Source organism: Mustela nigripes, chromosome 12, assembly GCF_022355385.1.
Source record: "Mustela nigripes isolate SB6536 chromosome 12, MUSNIG.SB6536, whole genome shotgun sequence".
In the NCBI taxonomy this organism is placed as follows: Eukaryota; Metazoa; Chordata; class Mammalia; order Carnivora; family Mustelidae; genus Mustela; species Mustela nigripes.
The window spans coordinates 72,432,008-72,453,438 of record NC_081568.1 but is presented as its reverse complement, the minus strand read 5'-3'; the positions used below and the strand labels follow the sequence as shown (position 1 = coordinate 72,453,438).

General features: G+C 45.1%; 1 protein-coding gene across 1 annotated transcript; it reads right to left on the bottom strand.

Annotated features, from left to right (window-relative positions):
• Positions 1–143: 143 nt before the first annotated feature.
• On the bottom strand, positions 144–18,300 carry TXNDC15 (thioredoxin domain containing 15). Its single transcript, XM_059417602.1, has 5 exons — positions 18,113–18,300; positions 8,184–8,671; positions 6,535–6,698; positions 2,640–2,770; positions 144–856 (listed from the first exon to the last, which is right to left on the bottom strand). Exons 1-5 carry the CDS (start codon positions 18,177–18,179, stop codon positions 660–662), a joined length of 1,047 nt encoding a protein of 348 aa, XP_059273585.1. The 5' UTR covers positions 18,180–18,300; the 3' UTR covers positions 144–659.
• Positions 18,301–21,431: the final 3,131 nt, after the last annotated feature.

Genomic DNA, 21,431 nt, shown 5'->3' with positions numbered 1-21,431 from the left:
AATTTGAGTTATGCTTTAGCCTAGAACTGTTAATAAATAAGCTTTAGTTTGATAATAATATTTACTTTCTCCTAACATCTGCCCTATCCAGAAATGACTTAAACCACTTCAAATTCTTCCGGTGAAATTAGAGATCATAAACACCAAGTACTTGACTCTTTTATTTTCCCAGTTACTTACAAGGTCACACTTATCAATTCTATTTCTTCCACAACAGAACATTTTCCTGCTTACAGGCTCTGAGAGAAAAACTGCAAATGAAAGGAAACCAACCTTCTTAGACATAAAGATTTTTTAGGAATCAAGACTTTTCTAGAACTATACTGTGAAAAGTCCTATTTCCTCCTCCTATGAAGCCAAATATCATTCTACACACTGTTCCACCTGAACACAGCTCCCATTTGAAACTGGATTACCCCCCTTAAAATATTGGATTAGTAAAAACAAGAATGGTGACTTCTGTTGAATTTGCATTTGTTTTTTGTGGTACTAATTAAAAGACCAATTTATAATTTTTTAACACATTCAACAGTTCAACAAATGCATGATCCTTTTAATCTGACTAAAGCTGTAAGTCTATACTTCACTGGAGAATATGTAAGGAAGTGCAGCATTAATTTCTGAAATTTCTTGTCCTGACGTCTCCTTTCAGTCCGTTGCTATTCAGCATGTTCCTGCTCCTGTCCTGGAATTAGCCACCGAATGCTCTCAGTTCGAATGGTAGCGTACATAATAAAACTAATCAAAAAGAATAAGGAAAATACAAGCAGCCAGTCCACACTTTTTATCAAAGTGCTGGGAAGAGGGCCTATTTGGTCAGCTTGAGTTACCACCACATTTTTCTTGGCTTCTATACCTGAAAGAGAAATCCGCTGTTTCAAATCAGAGAGAAAACATACCCGCTAAAGATCTTTCTGAAGTATTTTGCGTGGTATGCAAAAAGATATGCAGTCTTAAAATAAACACCACATGAGTATATCTGGGATGGGTTTCACTTGCCTGTTAGTGTAATTTGTAACTTGCCTTTCTCCCACCACATCAAAGGAACAGGAACCCATTCAGCTGTTCAAACCTAAACACTAGAATTTCTGTGAACTCTTCAGAAGGGTCTTCAGGCATGGTGAGAGTTGTCTTTTGTTCTCTTTGAGATCAAAATTCAATAAGCAACTGTAAAGCTACTCTCAGGAGTCTACAGAATGTTTTCACAGGTGAAGGAATGCTAAATTCAAAATGCTTTTAAATAAGTCACTGAAAAAATTGTTAGGACTAACCATCACTGATACCAGAGACTACCAAAAATGCTGTGACTCCTCAATTTCTTTTAGGTTCTAGGTTTTCTTAGAATGTTGAGCAAAATGGCTCCCTCTCTCCATTTTAACCTGATTGACAGTCATGGGTTTGGTACTATAATACTTGAATAGCTAATTAACTGGTAACAATTCTTTCACTCCTATGAGGTAACTCAGTTTTATGTTCTTTACTGTGAGATATAAGTAATGAGATGCAACTTAATACATATGGAAGGTATGTTATAACTCATTTTGATTTCCAGTGAATATACTTCAGGAAGAAGTAGGGTGCTCATAATTAAGGCATTAAAGCTTTTATGGAGCAAAGTTTTGCAAAAAAGATTTCTTCAATAGTCCGTGGTCAGAATTTTACAGAATAAAAAATATGGCCACATGTTTTGGCAAATATTAAGGAATTAAAATAGCATCTGCATATGGATGAATAAATGGAATACTGCACAGCGACAAAAAGGAAGAAAATATAACCATATGCATCAACGTAGGTGAATCCCACAAACATAATGATGACTGAAATGAGCCAGACACAAGGGAATCTATTATATGTGTCTCCATTAATATAAAGTTCAAAAACAGGGGCACCTGGGTGGCTTAGTGGGTTAAAGCCTCTGCCTTCGGCTCAGGTCATGATCCCAGGGTCCTGGGATCAAGCCCCACATGGGCTCTCTGCCCAGCAGGGAGCCTGCTTCCATTCCTCTCTCTCTGCCTGCCTCTCTGCCTACTTGTGATCTCTGTCAAGTAAATAAATAAAATCTTTTAAAATATATATATATATATATATAAAGTTCAAAAACAGATAACACTAGTCCATGGTGTTAGAAGTCAAGATGGTGGTCACCCTGGTGGGCAGGAGCAGTAGCACTGAGGGGATGGACTGGTAATGTTCTCTCTGGGTCAGATTCTGGTTATCCAAGGCATTCATTTTGTGAAAATTCATCACCCAGCACACCAATATAATGCACATATTTGTGTATTTATTACACTTTAGTGTAATATATGTATGTATGTAAAAAGTTAACTACGGGTGTATATTATTCTATATAATGTATGTAAAAAGTTAACTACAGGTGTATATTATTCTATAATTAGTGAATTATAGAATAATAAAGCTGGCTTTTTAAAGGTATCAATAATCATTAAAAATACCTATTCGTGTTAAGCTTGCTGCTGGTTGAGAGACTTTTAACAGAATCATGGTAGTTCTCATGAAAAGAAGGTTTACGCCTGAAATCCAGTCTTGATTCCTTCACTTAAGAAGAGCAGACAGGAACCCACAGAAGACATATACCTCCAGCAATAAAGTCCCTTCTACAGCATATAATTTGTACATACCTGTCTGGTTAAAAAGGAAGACTTTCAGTGTTTCCAATGTTCGGTCTGTATGATTAAATCTAGCCATTGGCTTAGCTCCTTGAAATAATAAAATGTTAGGAACAGCTACGGTGCCAAACCTGGTAGAAAGACTATAACAGAAAGCAGTCAGTCACACAACCTGAACTACCAGCGGGTTTCCTCACACAGTTACCATATCAGAATGGATGGCAATAAATGAGAAAGTATCATTTTCCTGTGACCTACAGAGGTTTCTTTTTTTTTTTTTTAAAGATTGTATTTATTTATTTATTTATCAGACAGAGATCACAGGTAGGCAGAGAGGCAGGTAGAAAGAGAGAGAGGGGAGGAAGCAGGCTCCCCGCAGAGGGGAGAGCCCGATGTAGGGCTCGATCCCAGGACACTGGGATCATGACCTGAGCTGAAGGCAGAGGCTTTAACCCACTGAGCCACCCAGGCGCCCCCCTACAGAGGTTTCTGACAGTCAAACTATATGCTTATAGCTATTTCTGAACTTTTTCCTTATGGGTTGAGGTTGGGGGCATTCCTATTCTGCTGAGCTGCTTTCTGTTACAACAAGGAACTACCCTTGACACAGTTATTCCACTTTTTTTTTTTTTTTTTAATTAAGTAAACTCTACCCCCAATGTAGGGCTGGAACTCACCACCACAAGATCAAGGGTCGCATGCTCTACCGACTGAGCCAGCCAGGCATCCCCTAGTTATTCTGCTATTTAAATTGCAAACTGCCAAAAGAGATCAGACCAGAAAATTCTAATTCATGGACAAAACAAAATGTGTCAATTAACTTGACAGAAGAAATTTCAAACTCTCCAGGATGCCCATCTCCATCCCTCATACAAGAGTAATGGGAGTCTGCGGTCTAGCAGACACACCAGGAAGTTCACAACTGAGCCAGGATGTAACAGGATCTGAGTGGGACTGGTTCACCTTTACATAATACAAAGTCATGGTATAAGCTCTGGAGTCTAAACACATGAATTCAAGTCTCAGGTCTGTCACCTACCCAGCTGTGTGAGCTTCGGGCGGACTATCTAACCTCTTTAAACCTCAGTTTCTCCTGTTAGTAAAATGATAGTACTGGATAATCAGGATTTTTTTCTTTTGTAAACATGCTGTCACTTAAATATTAACACAGGAGCCGGGACGCCTGGGTGGCTCAGTGGGTTAAAGCCTCTGCCTTTGGCTCAGGTCATGATCCCGGGGTCCTGGGATCGAGTCCCGCATCGGGCTCTCTGCTCAGCAGGGAACCTGCTTCTCCCTCTCTCTGTCTGCCTCTGCCTACTTGTGATCTCTGTCAAGTAAATAAATAAAATCTTTAAAATATATATATATATATATTTTAACACAGGAGGCAAACACATGTCGCAGGCCAAATAACAAGGACAAGTATCCTCTACTCTCCATGATTAAGGCACCATAGGAGGCACTGAGAAGGACTCATGGAGATGACCAAATGAAGCAGATGATAAAAGCCCGCAGGGAATGGAACCCCAAATCCAGAGTACTAAGCTGGTGCTAGGACCCAGCCTGGCAGGCTTGGGGCAGGGGAATGCCCAAAGTCTAACACTAACCTAGACCATCCTTTCCATCAGTCTGCTCCCTTGGGCCAGGCCACATAGATATTCCTCTGAATCCCTTGTGAGAATTACTAATTTGCTGTGATTCTTTCTCCCTAAAAAAGTTTAGGTAAATATTAGCAGTTACATTATCCACACTGAACATCAATAGAGTGTAAAGTTTTACTCAAAATTTTTACTCAAGGGACACCTGGGTGGCTCAGTGGGTTAAGCATTCAACTTTGTGTCAGCTCAGGTTGTGATCTTAGGCTCACAGGATCAAGCCCCATGTCAGGCTCTGCAGGGAGTCTGCTTCTGTCTCTCTCTCTCCCCCTCTCCCTGTTCACTCAGTCCCTCCCTCCCTCCCTCTCTCTCAAATCAAGAAATAAATAAATCTTTTTTTTTTTTAAAGATTTTATTTATTTATTTGACAGAAATCACAAGTAGATGGAGAGGCAGGCAGAGAGAGAGAGGGAAGCAGGCTCCCCGCTGAGCAGAGAGCCCGATGCGGGACTCAATCCCAGGACCCTGAGATCATGACCTGAGCCGAAGGCAGCGGCTTAACCCACTGAGCCACCCAGGCGCCCAAGAAATAAATAAATCTTTTAAAAAAATTTTTTTACTCAAAAAAGTTTAATCAACTTCATTTTTACCAACTTGACCATCTTCCAGACTTCCCAAACTGATTCCCACACAACCTCCTGCGCCCTGCTAATGGGCATGTGATGTAGAGGAGAAGGGTCACACTTTATAACCCAGGCACAGTCACAGCACTGGGGGGAAATAGAGAACATGTGAACATAGATCTTTATAACGCAGCTCACTCAACATCTAAATAAGACAAGAGCCCACTGAATAATATAAAACAAAAGTAAATGTCATTTTAAGGGCCTAAATTAATTCATTAATTGATTCACTGTGCACTAAGGAACATACACGCAAGAATAAATGTAAACAAAAGGAGAGAAGAAAGGGGGAGGGAAAGAAAGAAATCCTGAGCAGATTACAACAGGGTGCTGAGTTGGGGCTGCCAGGAGTAGAAATCTAAACCGTGGTTGAGTCTCAGGAGGGTCCCACTTGTAATACCAATTTTGCTAATTTAGGCTGGCCAACACCCTAAAGAGTCCTCTGGCCTGTCCACTGCCATCAGGTGGAGCCACCTTTAAATTCCACCCTGCAAACTGGTGCAGACCCTATGGAAAACAGTGTGGAGCTTCCTCAGAAGGTTAAAAATAGAACTACCCTAGGATCCAGCAATTGCACTACTAGGTATTTATCCAAAGGATACAAACATAGTAATTCTAAGGGGCACCTGCACCCCAGTGTTTATAGCAGCAATGTCCACAATAGCCATAATATGGAAAGAGCCCAGATGTGCATCAACAGATGAATGGATCAAGATACACACACTCACACAACAGAATATTACCCAGCCATCAATAAGAATGAAATCTCACCAGGTGCAGTGACATGGATAGAACCAGAGAGTATTACGCTAAGTCAGCCAGAGAAAGACAGATACCATGTGATTTCAGTCATACGTGGAATTTAAGAAACAAAACAGATGAACATAGGGGAAGGGAAGGAAAAACAAAATAAGATAAAAACAGAGAGGGAGGCAAACCTCATAAAAAAAGAAACTCGTAACTCTGGGAATCTAACTGAGGGTTGCTGGAGGGAAGGTGGGTGAGGAGAGCGGGTTAACGGGGTGGTGGGTACGAAGGAGGGCACATCCTGGAATGAGCATTGGGCATTACATGCAACTGCTGAATCACTAAACCCTACCCCTGAAACTAATAATACACTATATGTTAACTAAATTGAACTTAAATTTTAAAAGAATTATTAACTCAGTCATAACAACTCATTCATTTATATAATACAACCTAGGGCTAGTTACTTACTTCTGTGCAAAATGGGAAGAAGTTATAGTATGTAACCACTCCCCCTGTTTTGAGGACAAAATGATATACAAAATAAAAAGTGCTTTCCCCAATATCTAGAACCTGGTAAGCCCTCAGTAAACAAAGATATGATTAACATAAAAATAGGTTAGATGGATAGATAGATGATTGACAGATAAATCCACTGTGCAGAGAACAGTCCCTCCTCTTCAGGGGCCTCCAGAAAGTGAGGCCTCAGCTCCCTGAGGAACGTGACCACCCTCACCACTCACCCTTGTCTATCCCTCTAGCTAGTCCAGCTTCCATGCTCACACCTACCTCCTCGGCTTCAAACTTAACTGATGACAACCTCCACATAACTGCAAGCATCAGCCAGGGGGGTGACACATAAGCTCTACTCAGGGAACATACCTGCTGTGCTGAGATGCATCCAGTGCCAAAAAATGAAGAGCTGGAAATGCCCGGGGCAGAGAATTAAAATGAGGGGCCAAACTGGCAGAAAATCGGCACCACGGGGTGTAAAACAGGACTAGCGTGCAGTCACTACCATTTGGGTTTAGAAAATCCATAAGGTCCTGTAGTAAAAGAAACAAGTGTGAAAGTCAGCAGAAAGTGTTCACGTACATTCCTCTGAAAGAATGCCCAAGAAACTGGAAACACTGCTGCCTCCAAGGAGAGGAGGCAGGAACACGAACTGGAGAGAGTCTATAGGTATCCCCTTAATAGCCTTTTGGGTTTTGAACCATAGGAATACATGAATCAGCAGAAAAGTATTATCAAATAACAAATCATAAACTTTCCTATAAACTTCCTTGATAGTACTATAGAGCAATTTTATTATTTTTTCATAATCCATCAATTCAAATACTAAGTACCGACAAGGCACAGGCCTCTCACACACTCTAATGGCATTATTAAAGCACTGAGATCTCAGGCCCCAATCATCAACTCAGCAGATCCCAATCCATAAGTAGTTGAATCAGTGTATTCGGCCAAAGGCTAGTTCAATTTAAGGGTGCACCCGCCCTGCCACCACCCTACGCACACTGCTGAAATAGCTCTCTCCTAGTCAAGTGTGTGACACCCTAGAAACAGTCCTGCAGAGCAAAGGCACAGGGTTCACCGGGCGCTGAGGGGATGGTGTGAGGCCAGCGCTGACCACTGCACATAGAGGGGCTACAGACGCTCAGTGTACCACATACCCTCATTTAAAATAAGCAGTCACAGTGTGCAGAGCGAGGATTTTTTCTCGTATTACATAAACAGCCTGAACTCATCCTGCTACCTAGCTTAACAATCCCACAGAAACAGTCATTATCCCAGTATTCTCTTCAGAATTATCCTTTATCCAATGGACTGGTAAAGCATGGCTGGGCTGGGGACAACTATCTCAGCTCTCACTCCAGAGAAAACACTGGAGTCAAACTCTTTGAAGGAAAGAAATTTTTCATTAACATAGAATGCTCCCCAGGGGTATCACCACTCTAAACAACGCTAAATCACAATCTTAGTAATTCAAATTTTTTTTAACTTGCCTCTGTAATAAATACCTCATTTAGAAGAAGAAAAATGCTAGGAATTCTAATCCCAAGCGCCTATCTGTTCATTGGGATTTTTTTTTTAAAGATTTATTTATTTACTTGCGAGAGAGTGAGAGAGAGGGCATGAGAGTGGGGGAGGAACAGAGGAAGAGAATCTCAAGCCGACACTGTGCTGAGCACAGAGCCCAATGTGGAGCTTCATCTCATGACCCCAAGATCACAACCTCAACCTAAATCAAGAGTCCCACTTAACCAACTGAGCCACTGTTGGTGCCTCTGTCTGCTGGGATTTTCATCATGAGGCCTGGTGGAGAGAGGACCCCAAGGGTCAACGCGTCTAAAAAACATAATTGACACCTCCTCTCCCTACGGACATCATAGAAAGCCAAATGAATTTTCAGTGATACACCCATTAGATGCCGTCCCACCTATAAAATGATAAAAATTCTGACCCAGCAGCTGAAAGTCTATAAAATCAATAGCAGAAAAGGAGAAAAGCGCTAAACCATTCTTTCTTACCTGTGACATATTTAAAATTTTCAGAGTGAAGTTTTCTAATCCCGTCACATTTCTCTCCTCACAGTTCACCTTGGGGGATTTCAGACTTTCCGTGTTATTGGAGTCCTCGGGTGGGGCCGGGTCGGATTCGGCCACTTCAGGCTCTGAGTAATACTCCTCCTCCCTGTCCTGGAAGCCGGGTCCCATGCCATCCAGAGAGAAGATGTGCTCCCGGAGACTGCACCTTGAGTCCTCCTCCCCTCGGGCCCCACAGGTGCCACCGCTGGGCTCGGGACTCAGCTTGTCCTCGGTCTCCCCGGGGATTACAGACAGCATCACCACGTGGTCGCCGTCAGGGTCCAGCCCCAGCACAGAACCGGCCTCTCCTGCTGACATGTCCTGGCCTGCGAGGCCACGTGGGGGCTCCTCCTCACTGGCCAACACAGCTCCCGCCTCCAGGGAGGGAGCACGCTGCGCCTCCGACTGCAAGTGACCACTGTCCTCTGCAACTGAAACATGCCAGCATGGGCCCACTCATAAGTCCCTTCAAAGTCCATGAACCCCCCAGAATTACGGTTCTCCTCAAATAAGAGATTCTCCCCAACAGAGAAAAGAGGTAACCTTCCCATGAAACTATCAGAGGGCCATCCACCATTCTCAATAACGAAGAAGGTCACCAGGAGGTACCAGATTAATGAATGTCAAATACAAAGTGGACAAATACACACCTTCATGTGATACCTGCGGCTTGCCGTGCGGATTATAAGCAAAAACATCCCAGTGCAGCTATCCAATAAGGAAATCCAATGAGGAAAATAGAACACAAACACCTTAACAAGTTCATTTGTTTGATGAGAATATCCAACAAAAAAAATGCTGCCTTTATAGAAGATTCTACTCTAGCGATGCATCCTTGCATACATTCTAACAGCTCTTAGCCTGGCAGGACAAGGGTTACCATCCCCACTTAGCGGAGGACCAAGCTGAGGTAGAGAGAGGCGATGTAACACCCAACAGCACACAAGCTAATAAGGAACAGAGCCAGGTCTCTGAGTGAAGTCTTCTGGCTGCTGTGCCAGATTGGGCCTTACCCTCCCCTATGATACCTCAGGGCTGAGATGATGCCTCGCGGCCTGAAAACAATGCTCCAGCCATACAGCAGCTCCTGCCTGCCTACCTCTCTAGCCAGACAGAGCCTACTCTCCCGTCTGCTGCCCTTGGGAGTGCCAGGAGGTGCAGCCCTCAGGGCCAGGGCCACAGCAGGGCGAAGGAGGACCTTCTTCCCACTGTGGAGCCACAAGATAGAACTTGGGCGAAATGCTCAGGTAAGGGAAGAGTCTGGGGAAGTCTCATTCAACCAATGAGCAACCTCCACTCACCTCTGCAACAGGGACTCCTGCCCTCCAACTCCCATTAACTCAACAAGAGCTGCCAGACTCAGAGCCAAGCACTGACCAGGGGGGAACCAATGAGCCCAGCTGTACTCAGACAAGCTCACCATGTGGCTGGGAAACCACCAGCCATGCAATGGGCTCTGCCAAGCCAACAGCATGTCATCAAAGTGTAAATAACCAACTGGCTTTAAAGTTAGGGAAGCTTCCTAAGGTATGCACACTTGTACAGGTCTCAGAGAATATCCCCATAGAGATTTGCAGATTCATTCAGCAATTCAAAAACCTTGTCTGAGAATTCTGCTCTGGCTAAGCTGGAGTAAGAGTGATCAGATTCACCTTCCTTAGTGAAACAACCCAAAAAAGGTCAAAAATGTGAACCGGTTTCAGGAGACTAGTTAGCAGGCAACAAAGGATAAGGATCCCTGAGAAACAGGAAGAGGAGAGTCCTGCAGGTGTTCCAGTTTACCACCAGCGGGAATGCCTGCCATGGCTCAGGGAGTGGGGAAGGAAGCAAGCAGAGTCCAGCACTCCTCAAGTTGAGGAGATGGCACTGAGGGTTCACAGAGACCAAGAAAGCTAGAGTTCGTGAGACAGAATAGTAGAGATGGGCAAGCTCCAGAGACCTGCAGAGTGACCCCAATCTAGTACACCGGTCAGCATTTACATGTGGGTAAGCTCCCAAAGCTAGGAAAAGAACCACCCAAAAGGATCAGAGGCAACAGTACCCAACCCTCACACAGAGCTGGGAAGCATATCTGTTCCCACCAGCTAGACTGGAAAAACTCACAGTTCCCTGAGCACTGGGGAGCGTACACAAAAGTAGTGGGGCAAAATTGATCCTACAGTAAATACAGCTCTGCTCTTGTCTAGCAAACCTTAAAAGCAAGGAACATACTATACTCAGCTAACTTAACTGTACCCTAGAACAAAACTCGTGAATATTTAGAGGAATACTAAAATATCCAGCACTCAACAAGGTCAAATTAATGTCTGGCATCCAATCAAAAATTACCAGGCATGCAAAAAAAGCAGGAAAATATGATCAATAATGAAAAAGGTAATTAACCAATTCAAACTGACCGACAGCTTGCAGATGTCAGAATTAGGAGATAAGGATATTAAAACAGTAATTATAACTCCATTACATATGTTCAGAAAGTTAAACAGATATAGAGACAAAAGATATAAAAGATCCACATCAAAACACAAATCGAAACCACAGAGATCTCACCTCTTACCTCTCATTAGCTATTATCAAAAAGACAAGAAATAACAAGTGCTAGTGAGGATGTGGAAAGAAAAGGAAACCCTTGTACACTCTTGGAATGAATGTAAATTGGTGCAGCTATTGCGGAAAACAGTATGGAGGCTCCTCAAAAAATTAAAGCTATAACTACCATCTGATCCAGCAATTCCACTTCTGGGTGGAACAAAAACACTAATTTGAAAAAAATATATGTACCCCATATTCACTGCAGCCTTATTTACAAAAGCCACAGAAGCAACCTAAGTGTCTACCAAAGGATGAATGAATAAAGAACACAGAATCTACACACACGATATTATTATTCAGTCACAAAAAGAGGAAACCTTGCTATCTGCAACATGGATGGACCATTACACTAAGTGAGGTAAATCTCAGAAAGACTAATACCATATGCTCTCACTTACATGTGGAATTTTTATAAATAAATAAATAACTAGCTCATAGATCCAGAGAACAGACTGGTGGTTGCCAGAGGTGATGGTGGGGGGAGGGGGTGAAATGGGTAAAGATGGTCAGAAAGTACAAATTTCCAGCTACAAAGTAAGTCATGGCAATGTAAAGTACAGTATGGTGACTCTATTTTTTTTTTTAAGATTTTATTTATTTATTTGACAGACAGAGATCACAAGTAGGCAGAGAGGCAGGCAGAGACAGAGGAAGGGAAGCAGGCTCCCTGCTGAACAGAGAGCCCGACGCGGGGCTCGATCCCAGGACCCTGGGATCATGACCTGGGCCGAAGGCAGAGGTTTAACCCACTGAGCCACCCAGGTGCCCCAGTATGGTGACTCTAGTTAGTGATACTGTCTTGCATATTTGAAAGTTGCTGAGAGTAAACCTTAAAAGTTCTCATCACAAGGAAAAAAATATAACTACGCATGGTGTCAGATGTTAACTAAACTTACTGTGGTGATCATTGTGCAATTATACACAAATAATAAATCATTATGTTGTACACCTGAAACTAATATAATGTTATGTCAATTATAATATGATTTTTCAAAAAGACTCAGATTGTACTCTGGCAACGAAAACTACAATGTTTGAAATGAAAACTACACTGGGTGGAATAATAGCAGATTAGGCAATGCAGAAGAAAAGACAGACTAGTGAATTTGAAGGATAGCAACCGAGTTTGAATTTGAAAGCACAGCAATAGAACCTATCCAAAATCAAACACACAATGAAAACAAGAATCCAAAGAAATTAAGAGAATCAGTGAACTGTGGGATAGTTTCAAGTGGCCTAACATACAGATCATGAGAATACCCAGAAGGCAGAGTAGGGAGGTTAGTGTGGACAGAAAAAGTTTATGAATTAATAACTAAAAACTGCACATACTTGATAAAAATCATAAATCTATTGATCTAAGAAGTTCAGCAAATCCCAAGCTCAATGAACTACACCAAGATATTATCATAATCAAATCGCTCAAAACCAGTGACAAAAACAAAAATCTTAAAAGCAGCCAGAGAAAAAAAATATACTGCATCCAGAGGAAGAAAGATAAGGATGACAGCAGATTCCTTGATGAAAACAATGCAAGCAAGATAAGTAGCAACTTCAGGGGCACCTGGGTGGCTCAGTGGGTTAAAGCCTCTGCCTTTGGCTCAGGTCATGATCCCGGGGTCCTGGGATCGAGCCCTACATCGGGCTCTCTGCTCAGTGGGGAGCCTACTTCCCCCACCTCTCTCTGCCTGCCTCTCTGCCTATTTGTGATCTCTGTCTGTCAAATAAATAAATAAAATCTTTAAAAAAAGAAAAAAAAAGATAAGTAGCAACTTTAAAGTACTGAAAGGAAAAAACTATAAACCTAAAATTCTATACCCAGGAAAAATATATTTCAAAAATGAAGGGAAGGGGCACCTGGGTGGCTCAGATGGTAAGTGTCTGCCTTTGGCTCAGTCCCACATGGGGCTCCCTGCTCAGCGGGGAGTCGGCTTCTCCCTCTCCCTCTGCCCCTCCACCCTGCTCATGCTCTGTCTCTCTCTCAAATAAATAAATAAATTTTTTTAAAAAGAAAAAAAAAAAAGAAGGGAAAATAAATACCTTTGCAGAAACATTAGAAGCTAAAAGAATTCTTCACCAACAAACACCCAGAACAAGAATCTCAAAGGAATTCTTTCAGGCCAAAGAAAAATGATACTGGATGGAAATATGGATCCACACAGAAGAATGGTGAGCACAAGAAACAGTAAGGACACTGATAAACAGACACAGCTTTTCTGAAAATGTAGCTAGGAAGGGGACAAGAAAGCCAGGGTGGGTGATAAGGGGCCAAAGGAGGTTTCTGTTTCAGCTGTTAGAACAGAGAAGTTTAAGGATATATCAAATTGATGGGAAAGGTGAGGAGGGCGAGGGAACAGCAGAGATCAGACAGGGCAGAGTATATGGCATCAGCAGCAAGGCGTGTCCTTGACAGAAGAAAGTCAAGCTCTTGTATGACTGTGACTGTGACTCAGAGAAGGCTCTGGGTGCCTCTGCAGGAAACCCTGCCAATTTGGTGGCGGTGGGATCACAATGACAGTCTTTCTGTAGCCTTTGGTTGATGAGCATGTACCACTTATATAATCAGAAGAAAAACATGTTTACTGGGGCGGCCACAAAACAGAGGAGAAAAAAAAGCCAGAAAGGTTACATGTCTGGAAAACAAAGGGTGCCAGGTATAGGGGCCAACCCTTCTCCCAAATGCCCCAGCTCCACAGACATCTGCTCTCTCTGAACCTAACCAACATCTTAGGTCTCATAAGTACTTAGAAAATACCAAGATCCACCTCAGGAGGAAAAAAAAAAATTCAGGGGGGTAGAAATTAGAACCTGGCTCTTTCTAATCACCCTCACGAAAATGGGTAGATATCCCCTGCAAAAAATCAAAAAGGAGTCTGAGTGATGCACACACAGAGCTGGTATTTTCAGTTCAGGAGGGTTACTCTTCCCTCCTGTAAAAGAGTTAAGTAGACTGGGCGCCTGGGTGGCTCAGTGGGTTAAGCTGCTGCCTTCGGCTCAGGTCATGATCTCAGGGTCCTGAGATTGAGGCCCGCATCAGGCTCTCTGCTCAGCGGGGAGCCTGCTTCCTCCTCTCTCTCTGCCTGCCTCTCTGCCTGCTTGTGATCTCTCTGTCAAATAAATAAATAAAATCCTTAAAAAAAAAAAAAAAAAGAGTTAAGTAGACAGCACACATTAGGCACCATAATATTCTTATGCCCTCAGGTACCAGTGTTTTCACTTAAGTATTGGAAAGAGAGGAAACTGAATTATTCCACACCAAAACAGAAATAACATAACTTGTGAGAGCTGCTGAACCCTTGCAGCATCACATGCCTTTTAAAAGAGAATGCTTTATCTTTTAAAAGAGAATGCTTAACCTCAACACACTGACTGCGTGTGAGCCACGAAAAAATGACAATCACTGCATCACTGGCAGCAAGAAAAAGATCTGGTGGGGCACCTGGGTGGCTCAGTGGGTTAAGCTTCGGCTTTCAGCTCAGGTCATGGTCTCAGGGTCCTGGGATCGAGCCCCACATCGGGCTCTCTGCTCAACGGGGAGCCTGCTTCCCCCTCTCTCTCTCTGCCTGCCTCTCTGCCTACTTGTGATCTCTCTCTCTGTCAAAAAAAAAAAATCTAAAAAAAAAAAAAAAAAAAGGTGGGGGGGGGTTAAAGTGCGTTAAAGCCTCTGCCTTCAGTTTGGGTCACGATCGAACCCCACATCAGGCTCTCTGCTCAGCAGGGAGCCTGCTTCCCCCTCTCTCTCTCTGCCTCTCTGCCTACTTGTGATCTCTGTCTGTCAAATTAAAAAAAAAAAAAAAAAAAAACTTATCTTTTTAAAAAGATCTTTAAAAAAAAAAGAAAGAAAGAAAGATATCTGGAGAACAAGGGTGGGGGCACAGAGCCCACACTGCCAGGGAGCCCTAGCCTAGGTCAGATCCTTCACACCCTTCCAGTTTTGCTCAGAAGGCTCTCTACCAGCCGCAGGTTTTTCACAATGGCTTCTATGGCAGCAATACCAGGCCCCTCACTGTGTGGCCTCTGTCCACACTCTGAACGAGTTCACCAGACATCTTGGTCCCTGAACACTTGCAATCTCTTCCACCTACCTCAGTGTTGTCCCGAGGGCTGTTTCTTTACCAAGGAAGCCCTCTACGGGCTCTCCTGCTGGCTAATCTGAATCATCTTTCAGATCTCACCTTAAACTTCACCTTTGCAAGGTGAATTTCAAGGTGAACTTCACCCTCCCTGACCCTTAGACCAGAGGGGTTTCCCATCACAGCACCCAGTAATACCCTGGGACTCTCACTGAAGCATTTTCCACTGTTGGAATTTACTTAATTATTTGTAGTCATTTAATGCCTATGCTCGCCAGCAATAGGAGGGCGGGCCTGCTCTGTCTGGCTCACCACTGTACCTCAAGCGTTCAGCAGAGCATAGGACATGTGATGTATGCTTAGTAAAAATCTGCCAGTTGACAGCCTAGGGAAGACAGGCATGGGGGTGCTGAAGCCAAGAGGTGTTTCCTATACTTTGACACCTGGACAGCACTGCTACCTCCAGCTGCCAGTAGTGTCCACTACAGGCCCCAAAGCCTTGGATTTCCAGCCACCCTAAAAAGGACCCAGGTGGTGAAAGTCCCTCTACTTCATCCCATTCAAGGCCACACCATGACGACCAATGGCCCACCCTATGGCTGGTGTTATCCTCACGTCTGCATGCACGTGGCCCAGACTGATGGGGGTGGGGAGGGGAGTGTTCACATCACACTACATCACACTGACTACAAGTCGGTCCCCCAAATCAACAAGATTCTGCCTGGAAGGGTGCCTGGGTGGCTCAGTGGGTTAAGCCTCTGCCTTCGACTGGGGTCATGATCTCAGGGTCTGGGATCAAGTCCTGCATTGGGCTCTCTTCTCCTCAGGGAGCCTGCTTCCTCCTCTCTCTCTGCCTGCCTCTCTGCCTGCCGCTCTGCCTACTTGTGATCTGTCAAATAAATAAGTTAAAATCTGCTTAATTAAAAAAAAAAAAAGATGTTTAAAAAAAAAGATTCTGGGGCGCCTGGGTGGCGCAGTGGATTAAGCCGCTGCCTTCGGCTCAGGTCATGATCTCAGGGTCCTGGGATCGAGTCCCGCATCGGGCTCTCTGCTCAGCGGGGAGCTTGCTTCCCTCTCTCTCTCTCTCTGGCTGCCTCTCTGTCTACTTGTGATTTCTCTCTCTGTCAAATAAATAAATCTTTAAAAAAAAAAAAAAAAAAGATTCTGCCTGGAAACAGAGCACACTCAGCATGGGCAATGTGAGAAGATATTAGTAAAGGGGCCACCAACATGTGGGCTGGATGTCAGAGAAACCAAGAGCAATGGTAAGGCACTTCAGGGCCAGGAACAGCACAGAGGGAGCCACTTAACCACTCACAGACCTTAAAGAGATCAGAAGCAGGGGTGCCTGGGTGGCTCAGTCATTAAGCATCTGCTTTGGGTCAGGTCATGATCCCAGGTTCCCGGGATTGAGCCCCGCTTTGGGCTCCCTGCTCAGGGGGATGCCTGCTTCTCCCTCTCCTACTGCTTCTTCCTCTCCTACTCCTTGTGCGCTCTCTCTCTCTCTCTCTCTCTCGCAGTGTCTTCTATCAAATAAATAAGTAAAATCTTTTAAAAAAAATTTTTTTTCAGAAGCAGCAACAGTCACAGAACGTTGGAACCATGTGCTTGCCCTTCTAGAAGCTGTGACTTTCCACGGAAGGACAAAGCCAACCATGATAACCCCGAAGGGAGGAAGCTGAGAGAATCAATATCCTGACCTCAATGCTCCCTTCATTCCAACCCACCAGAACCCAGAAGGCAAGACAGCCAGTTGTTAGGCCATATGGGACAGCTGCTCATGGCACAGCGCTAGACAGACAAGGCTAGAGAACGAACTGGGAAACAAACAAAAGCTATCCAGCACATGCTGTCGCCTCTCTGAAGCTGGTGGTTAAGCACAGTGACAAAGAAATGTAGTACAGAGGTCTGACTGTGAAGCAGGCAGGCATGGGCGTGAATCATGGCCTCCTCAACTTCTGCCTGCTGGAGACCTTGGCAGAACACTTACTGACACTGAGTCTCGGTTTACTCATCTGTAAAACGGGAACCAGAGCAACAGCTTCTTCATAAACATCTGAAGATCAAATAAGATGATGCTCATAAAAGCACGAAGCACAGCACCTGGTGCAAAACCAGTGCTTTCATCAGTGACTGTTACTATACTTCCCCCTTCCTCCTGCTCAGCCACCTGGCGGCGCTGCCTCCTGCCTGGACAACCCACGGAAAGCAAAAGTCCCTACGGAAAGCAAAGGCCTGCCTATTCCCGTAGGAAGTGACAAGCAAGGCCGGAAGAGCTAGACGTTAACAAATTGTGAGCAGTGGGGGGCCGTGGAACTGAGGATAAGGCCCTAGGAGCCCTGCCTCCACGGTGGCTGCCTCCCGGCCTGAAGCAGCCCCAAGAGCATGCCAGGGCAAGCAGGGGGTTACCCAGGGAGTCTCCTCTATTTTTCTCATCCAGGCCACCTGAGCAAGAGCAGCCTTCTTTAAGAAGGGGTCCATAGGGGCGCCTGGGTGGCTCAGTGGGTTAAGCCGCTGCCTTCCGCTCGGGTCATGATCTCGGGATTCTGGGATCGAGTCCCGCATCGGGCTCTGTACTCAGCAGGGAGCCTGCTTCCTCCTCTCTCTCTCTCTCTCTCTCTCTCTGCCTGCCTCTCCATCTACTTGTGATCTCTCTCTGTCAAATAAATAAAAAAAATTTTTAAAAAAAAAAAAAAAGTGGGGGGGGGTATCCATCAAGGTGCCAAGTAAAGCGTAGGCTCTGCCACGACCCGAAGGGCAGATGCGACCCTGAGCTCCGCGCCTCCGCCTGTAACGTGGAGAGCCTCTCGCAGCCTCTCTCCTACGTCGGGTGCGAGCGCTAACCGCGGGAAGGCACAGTCCGGCCTCCTCGAAGGGGCGCCGTAATTGCCGGCTCTTCGTTGCGGTTTGTCTCATTCATAATAAAAGGTATGTCTCAGTAGGACCTAATACACGGCCACTCCCGTGACTGACGCCCGCTGCGGGGGCCTGCACGGGCTCCCTGCCACCGCGGACCACCACTCGGGGCCACACGTTGGGAGAAGGAACGACGCGGGGCTGGGCGCGCCAGCCGGCGCCAGGAAAGGCCGAGGGGGCGCCGCGAGACCCCGCGCAGGTCAAAGATCGTCGTCCTAGCGGACCTCCCCCTCGCCCTGTCATTTCACTCGCCGCCGCCGGCCGCCCCCGGCCGCAGGCTCGGCCCGCACTCACCCTCCAGGCCGCGGGCGGGAGGCCCCAGCACCCACAGGAGGACCTGCCACCACCCGAGGAGCCGCATGGCGCGGGTCTAGAAGCTGCCGGGACCACCGACCCGGACGCAGGGTAACCGGCGCACGACGACGCGCGTCGCGCTCCGGGCCTCCCGGGCGCCTGGGGGGAGGGGAGCCGCGAGCGCGAGCGCAATCCCGTGCGGCCATCTTGGAAGCTGGCAGCGCCCGCTGGCGCCATCTTGGAGTCGGGCGGCCTGCCTCTGGCCTGTGGTCTCCGGTGTTTAGGATTCGCTGTTGTTCAGAAGCCGAGAGCCGGATACCTCGGGTCGCATCGAACGTTCCTGAGCCCCGAGCCCCGGACAAGGTTCCAGCCCAGGCTAGCGGCCGTCTTCGCGCGCGAGCCGGTCTGGCTGCTAGCAGCACACACTGCGCCCTGTCACGCTTCACTCCGGGCCCCAAAAGGCCCGGAAGCCTCCTCCTTCGAATCCCCAGCCTTACCCCTGTTCCCCTACCTACGGGTGCCAGGTGAAATACAGGGTGCCCGGTTAAATTTGCATTTCACAGAAACCACGAATTGTTTTTTGGTTTTTCTTTTTTTAAAGATTTTGTTTATTTGACTGTTTTTTGTTTTTTTAACTCCCAAGAAACATACGGATATTCCAGTGTAAATATGTCCTGTAATTCTATTTGTTGCGTCTGGTCACCCTGACCCTACCTCCTGTGAACTTACGGCGGGCAGTTTTGGTCTGGTGGTTGGTGGGTTTGCAGGGCAATCTCCTGCTAGCTGGGCCTCCCCTAGCAAAAGCAGCTCGGAAAGGACCTAGAGTGTAGAAAGGCCGGGATGGGGAGGGGTGGTGTGCCCCACAGCAGGGCTCTGCATTCCAGAGCGCAGCGGGGGTGGGGGCGGGGGGAGGGCGGCGGAGGGACCTAAGAGACAATGCTCAGAGATGAAAAGAATGACTCTCCCAGTTAGCAGTAAAGGGAAGGGCCTCCTAAAGTCAATAAAGCCACAATAAAGCAGTGGGCAGGGGCTATGCAGAGGGCTGCTGTCAAACTTATTTGAAGAGGTTGATTAACACAAATAGGTTTCAAAGGCCTTTACATCAAATCGCTGGTAGTTAAAGTAACGTGAAGAGGAATCTAGGGGTTTTTTGGCCATATGGTGAATCCCAACTCCCAACATTTATAGGAATATATGGTCAGTCAGCAAATTATGTAACTTTTCTTAAATTCAGTTTCTTCATCTATATAACGAGATGAATTTATGTGAGTTTAAATGAGATGTAAAGTGATGAGCACAGTGCATGATGCCCAGTCAGCACATCAAAGCGTTACCCATTATTTGGATCGTACAATTCTAGTGCAGTAACCACAGTCCCCTGTGCCCATCGAAGAGAGTTAAACCAGGAAGATGTATCATCAATCTGAACTCACTGATTATTCTATTCTAAATAAACCGCCAGGGTTTTACTATGTAAGTTCTCAGATGCCTGTGGGTCCAGGAGACAAGGAACAACACAGCCTACATTTCTAGGGCCGATCTCTACAGTCATCATTTGGCTGAACTACCTCCCTTGCCCCCTACCCAGTAATAACAAACCTTTCCTCTTCCTTCCTTCCTTCCTTTCCTTCCTTCTTTCTTTCTTTCTCTCTCTTCTTTCTTTTTCTTTCTCTCTTTCTCTCTCTCTTTCTCTTTCTTTCTTTCTCTTTCTTTCTTTTCTTTCTTTCTTCAGTAAAATCTATGGAGCTTGAACTCACCACCCTGAAATTGAGCTTCATGCTCTACAAAGTGAGCCAGCAAGCGCCCCAAACCTTGTCTGCTCTAACTTATTCTCTCTCATACCCTTCATACCTAATTTGAAGGTGCATAAAAGCCAATAGGACAGAGGATTAAGGGGTTTAGGATTTATAAAAAGGAGAGTGATTTGATTTGTCTGGGCACTCTGGAGTGGATGCTCTGTTACTACTTCTTTTTTATTATGTCCTTTCCCTCCCTGTGTTTGTGCTTTGGCTGTTTGTTTGGACAATACCCTTGCAGATGTTGGAATTGTTGCCTTTCCTTAAATACTGTGTATACACTCTCAAATGACAACTCGGAAAATGCTGTCAACAAGACAGAGTTCACATTTGACTGTCTCACCACCAGATGGCACCTGGACTTATTTTCTCTCTCTCTTTCTTTCTTTCTTTTCTTTTTTTTTTTTTTTAAGATTTTATTTATTTATTTGGCAGACAGAGATCACAAGCAGGCAGAGAGAGAGGAAGAAACAGGCTTCCTGCTGAGCAGAGAGCCCGATGTATGGCTCGATCCCAGGACCCTGAGATCATGACCTGAGCCAAAGGCAGAGGCTTTAACCCACTGAGCCACCCAGGTGCCCCTGGACTTATTTTCAACACAAAAATTGCCTTCAGGGTTGTCTTGAAACTTTATTTTTGTTTCTGAGGGGAAAAACATTGGTATCATCATCTTTGGCTGAAATGAACTCTGTGTACCACCATTTGGCCCGGGATTGTTCATTCGTATGAATGATAATAATTTGATAATAATTGGAATTGTTATGCATAACTACACACCGGCATGCCAGGTGTTTAGTTTGTCCCCTTGATGGATTTGCTTAATTTGTTTTGAATCTGATGAGTCATGAGAGCTTCTCTTTAATGGTGTCTGTGTCTGTCTCTCACAGGAAAATAAACAGTATTTCCATTCCCTTAGATCACTGCAGCAGAGTATATTTTCCAAAGACTGCCACAATAATATCCTTCCTCCCACATGCTGCTCTACAAAGTAATTTTGCCCCTGCCCCATCAATAGATAGAATCAAATTCCCCTTCCCTTGAATCTGGGTGGGGCTGTGATTCACAAGGAACCAAGAGGATGTAATAGTACATGAAGCCATTCTGTGTAACTTCTGAGGCTATACAGCCTTACACTTCTTTGCTGGAAGATTTGCACTGAAGCTCTGAGCCACAAAGTAGGTGGTTGGACTGTCTAAAGCTGCCATGTTCTGCGGAAGTTCAAACCAGCTTGCTGAGAGAAGCCTAGACCCTATGAAGAGAAATGCCCACCACCGCTCACTGATCCCAGGCCCACTCGGTTCCACCTTTGGCTATCACTGGACTACTACTGCCTGAGAGACCACAGCCAGAAATGTTGTGACCCACAGATACAGAGATCAAAAAATTATTGTTATTATGAGTCATTAAGCTTGGGGTAATTTTTTTTAGAATAGATGACTGGGTCATTTTATTTTGTAATTTAATAACTTTTAACCTGAAGATACTATGTGGATTAATTTAATAAATCAGTATGTTGGGCATAT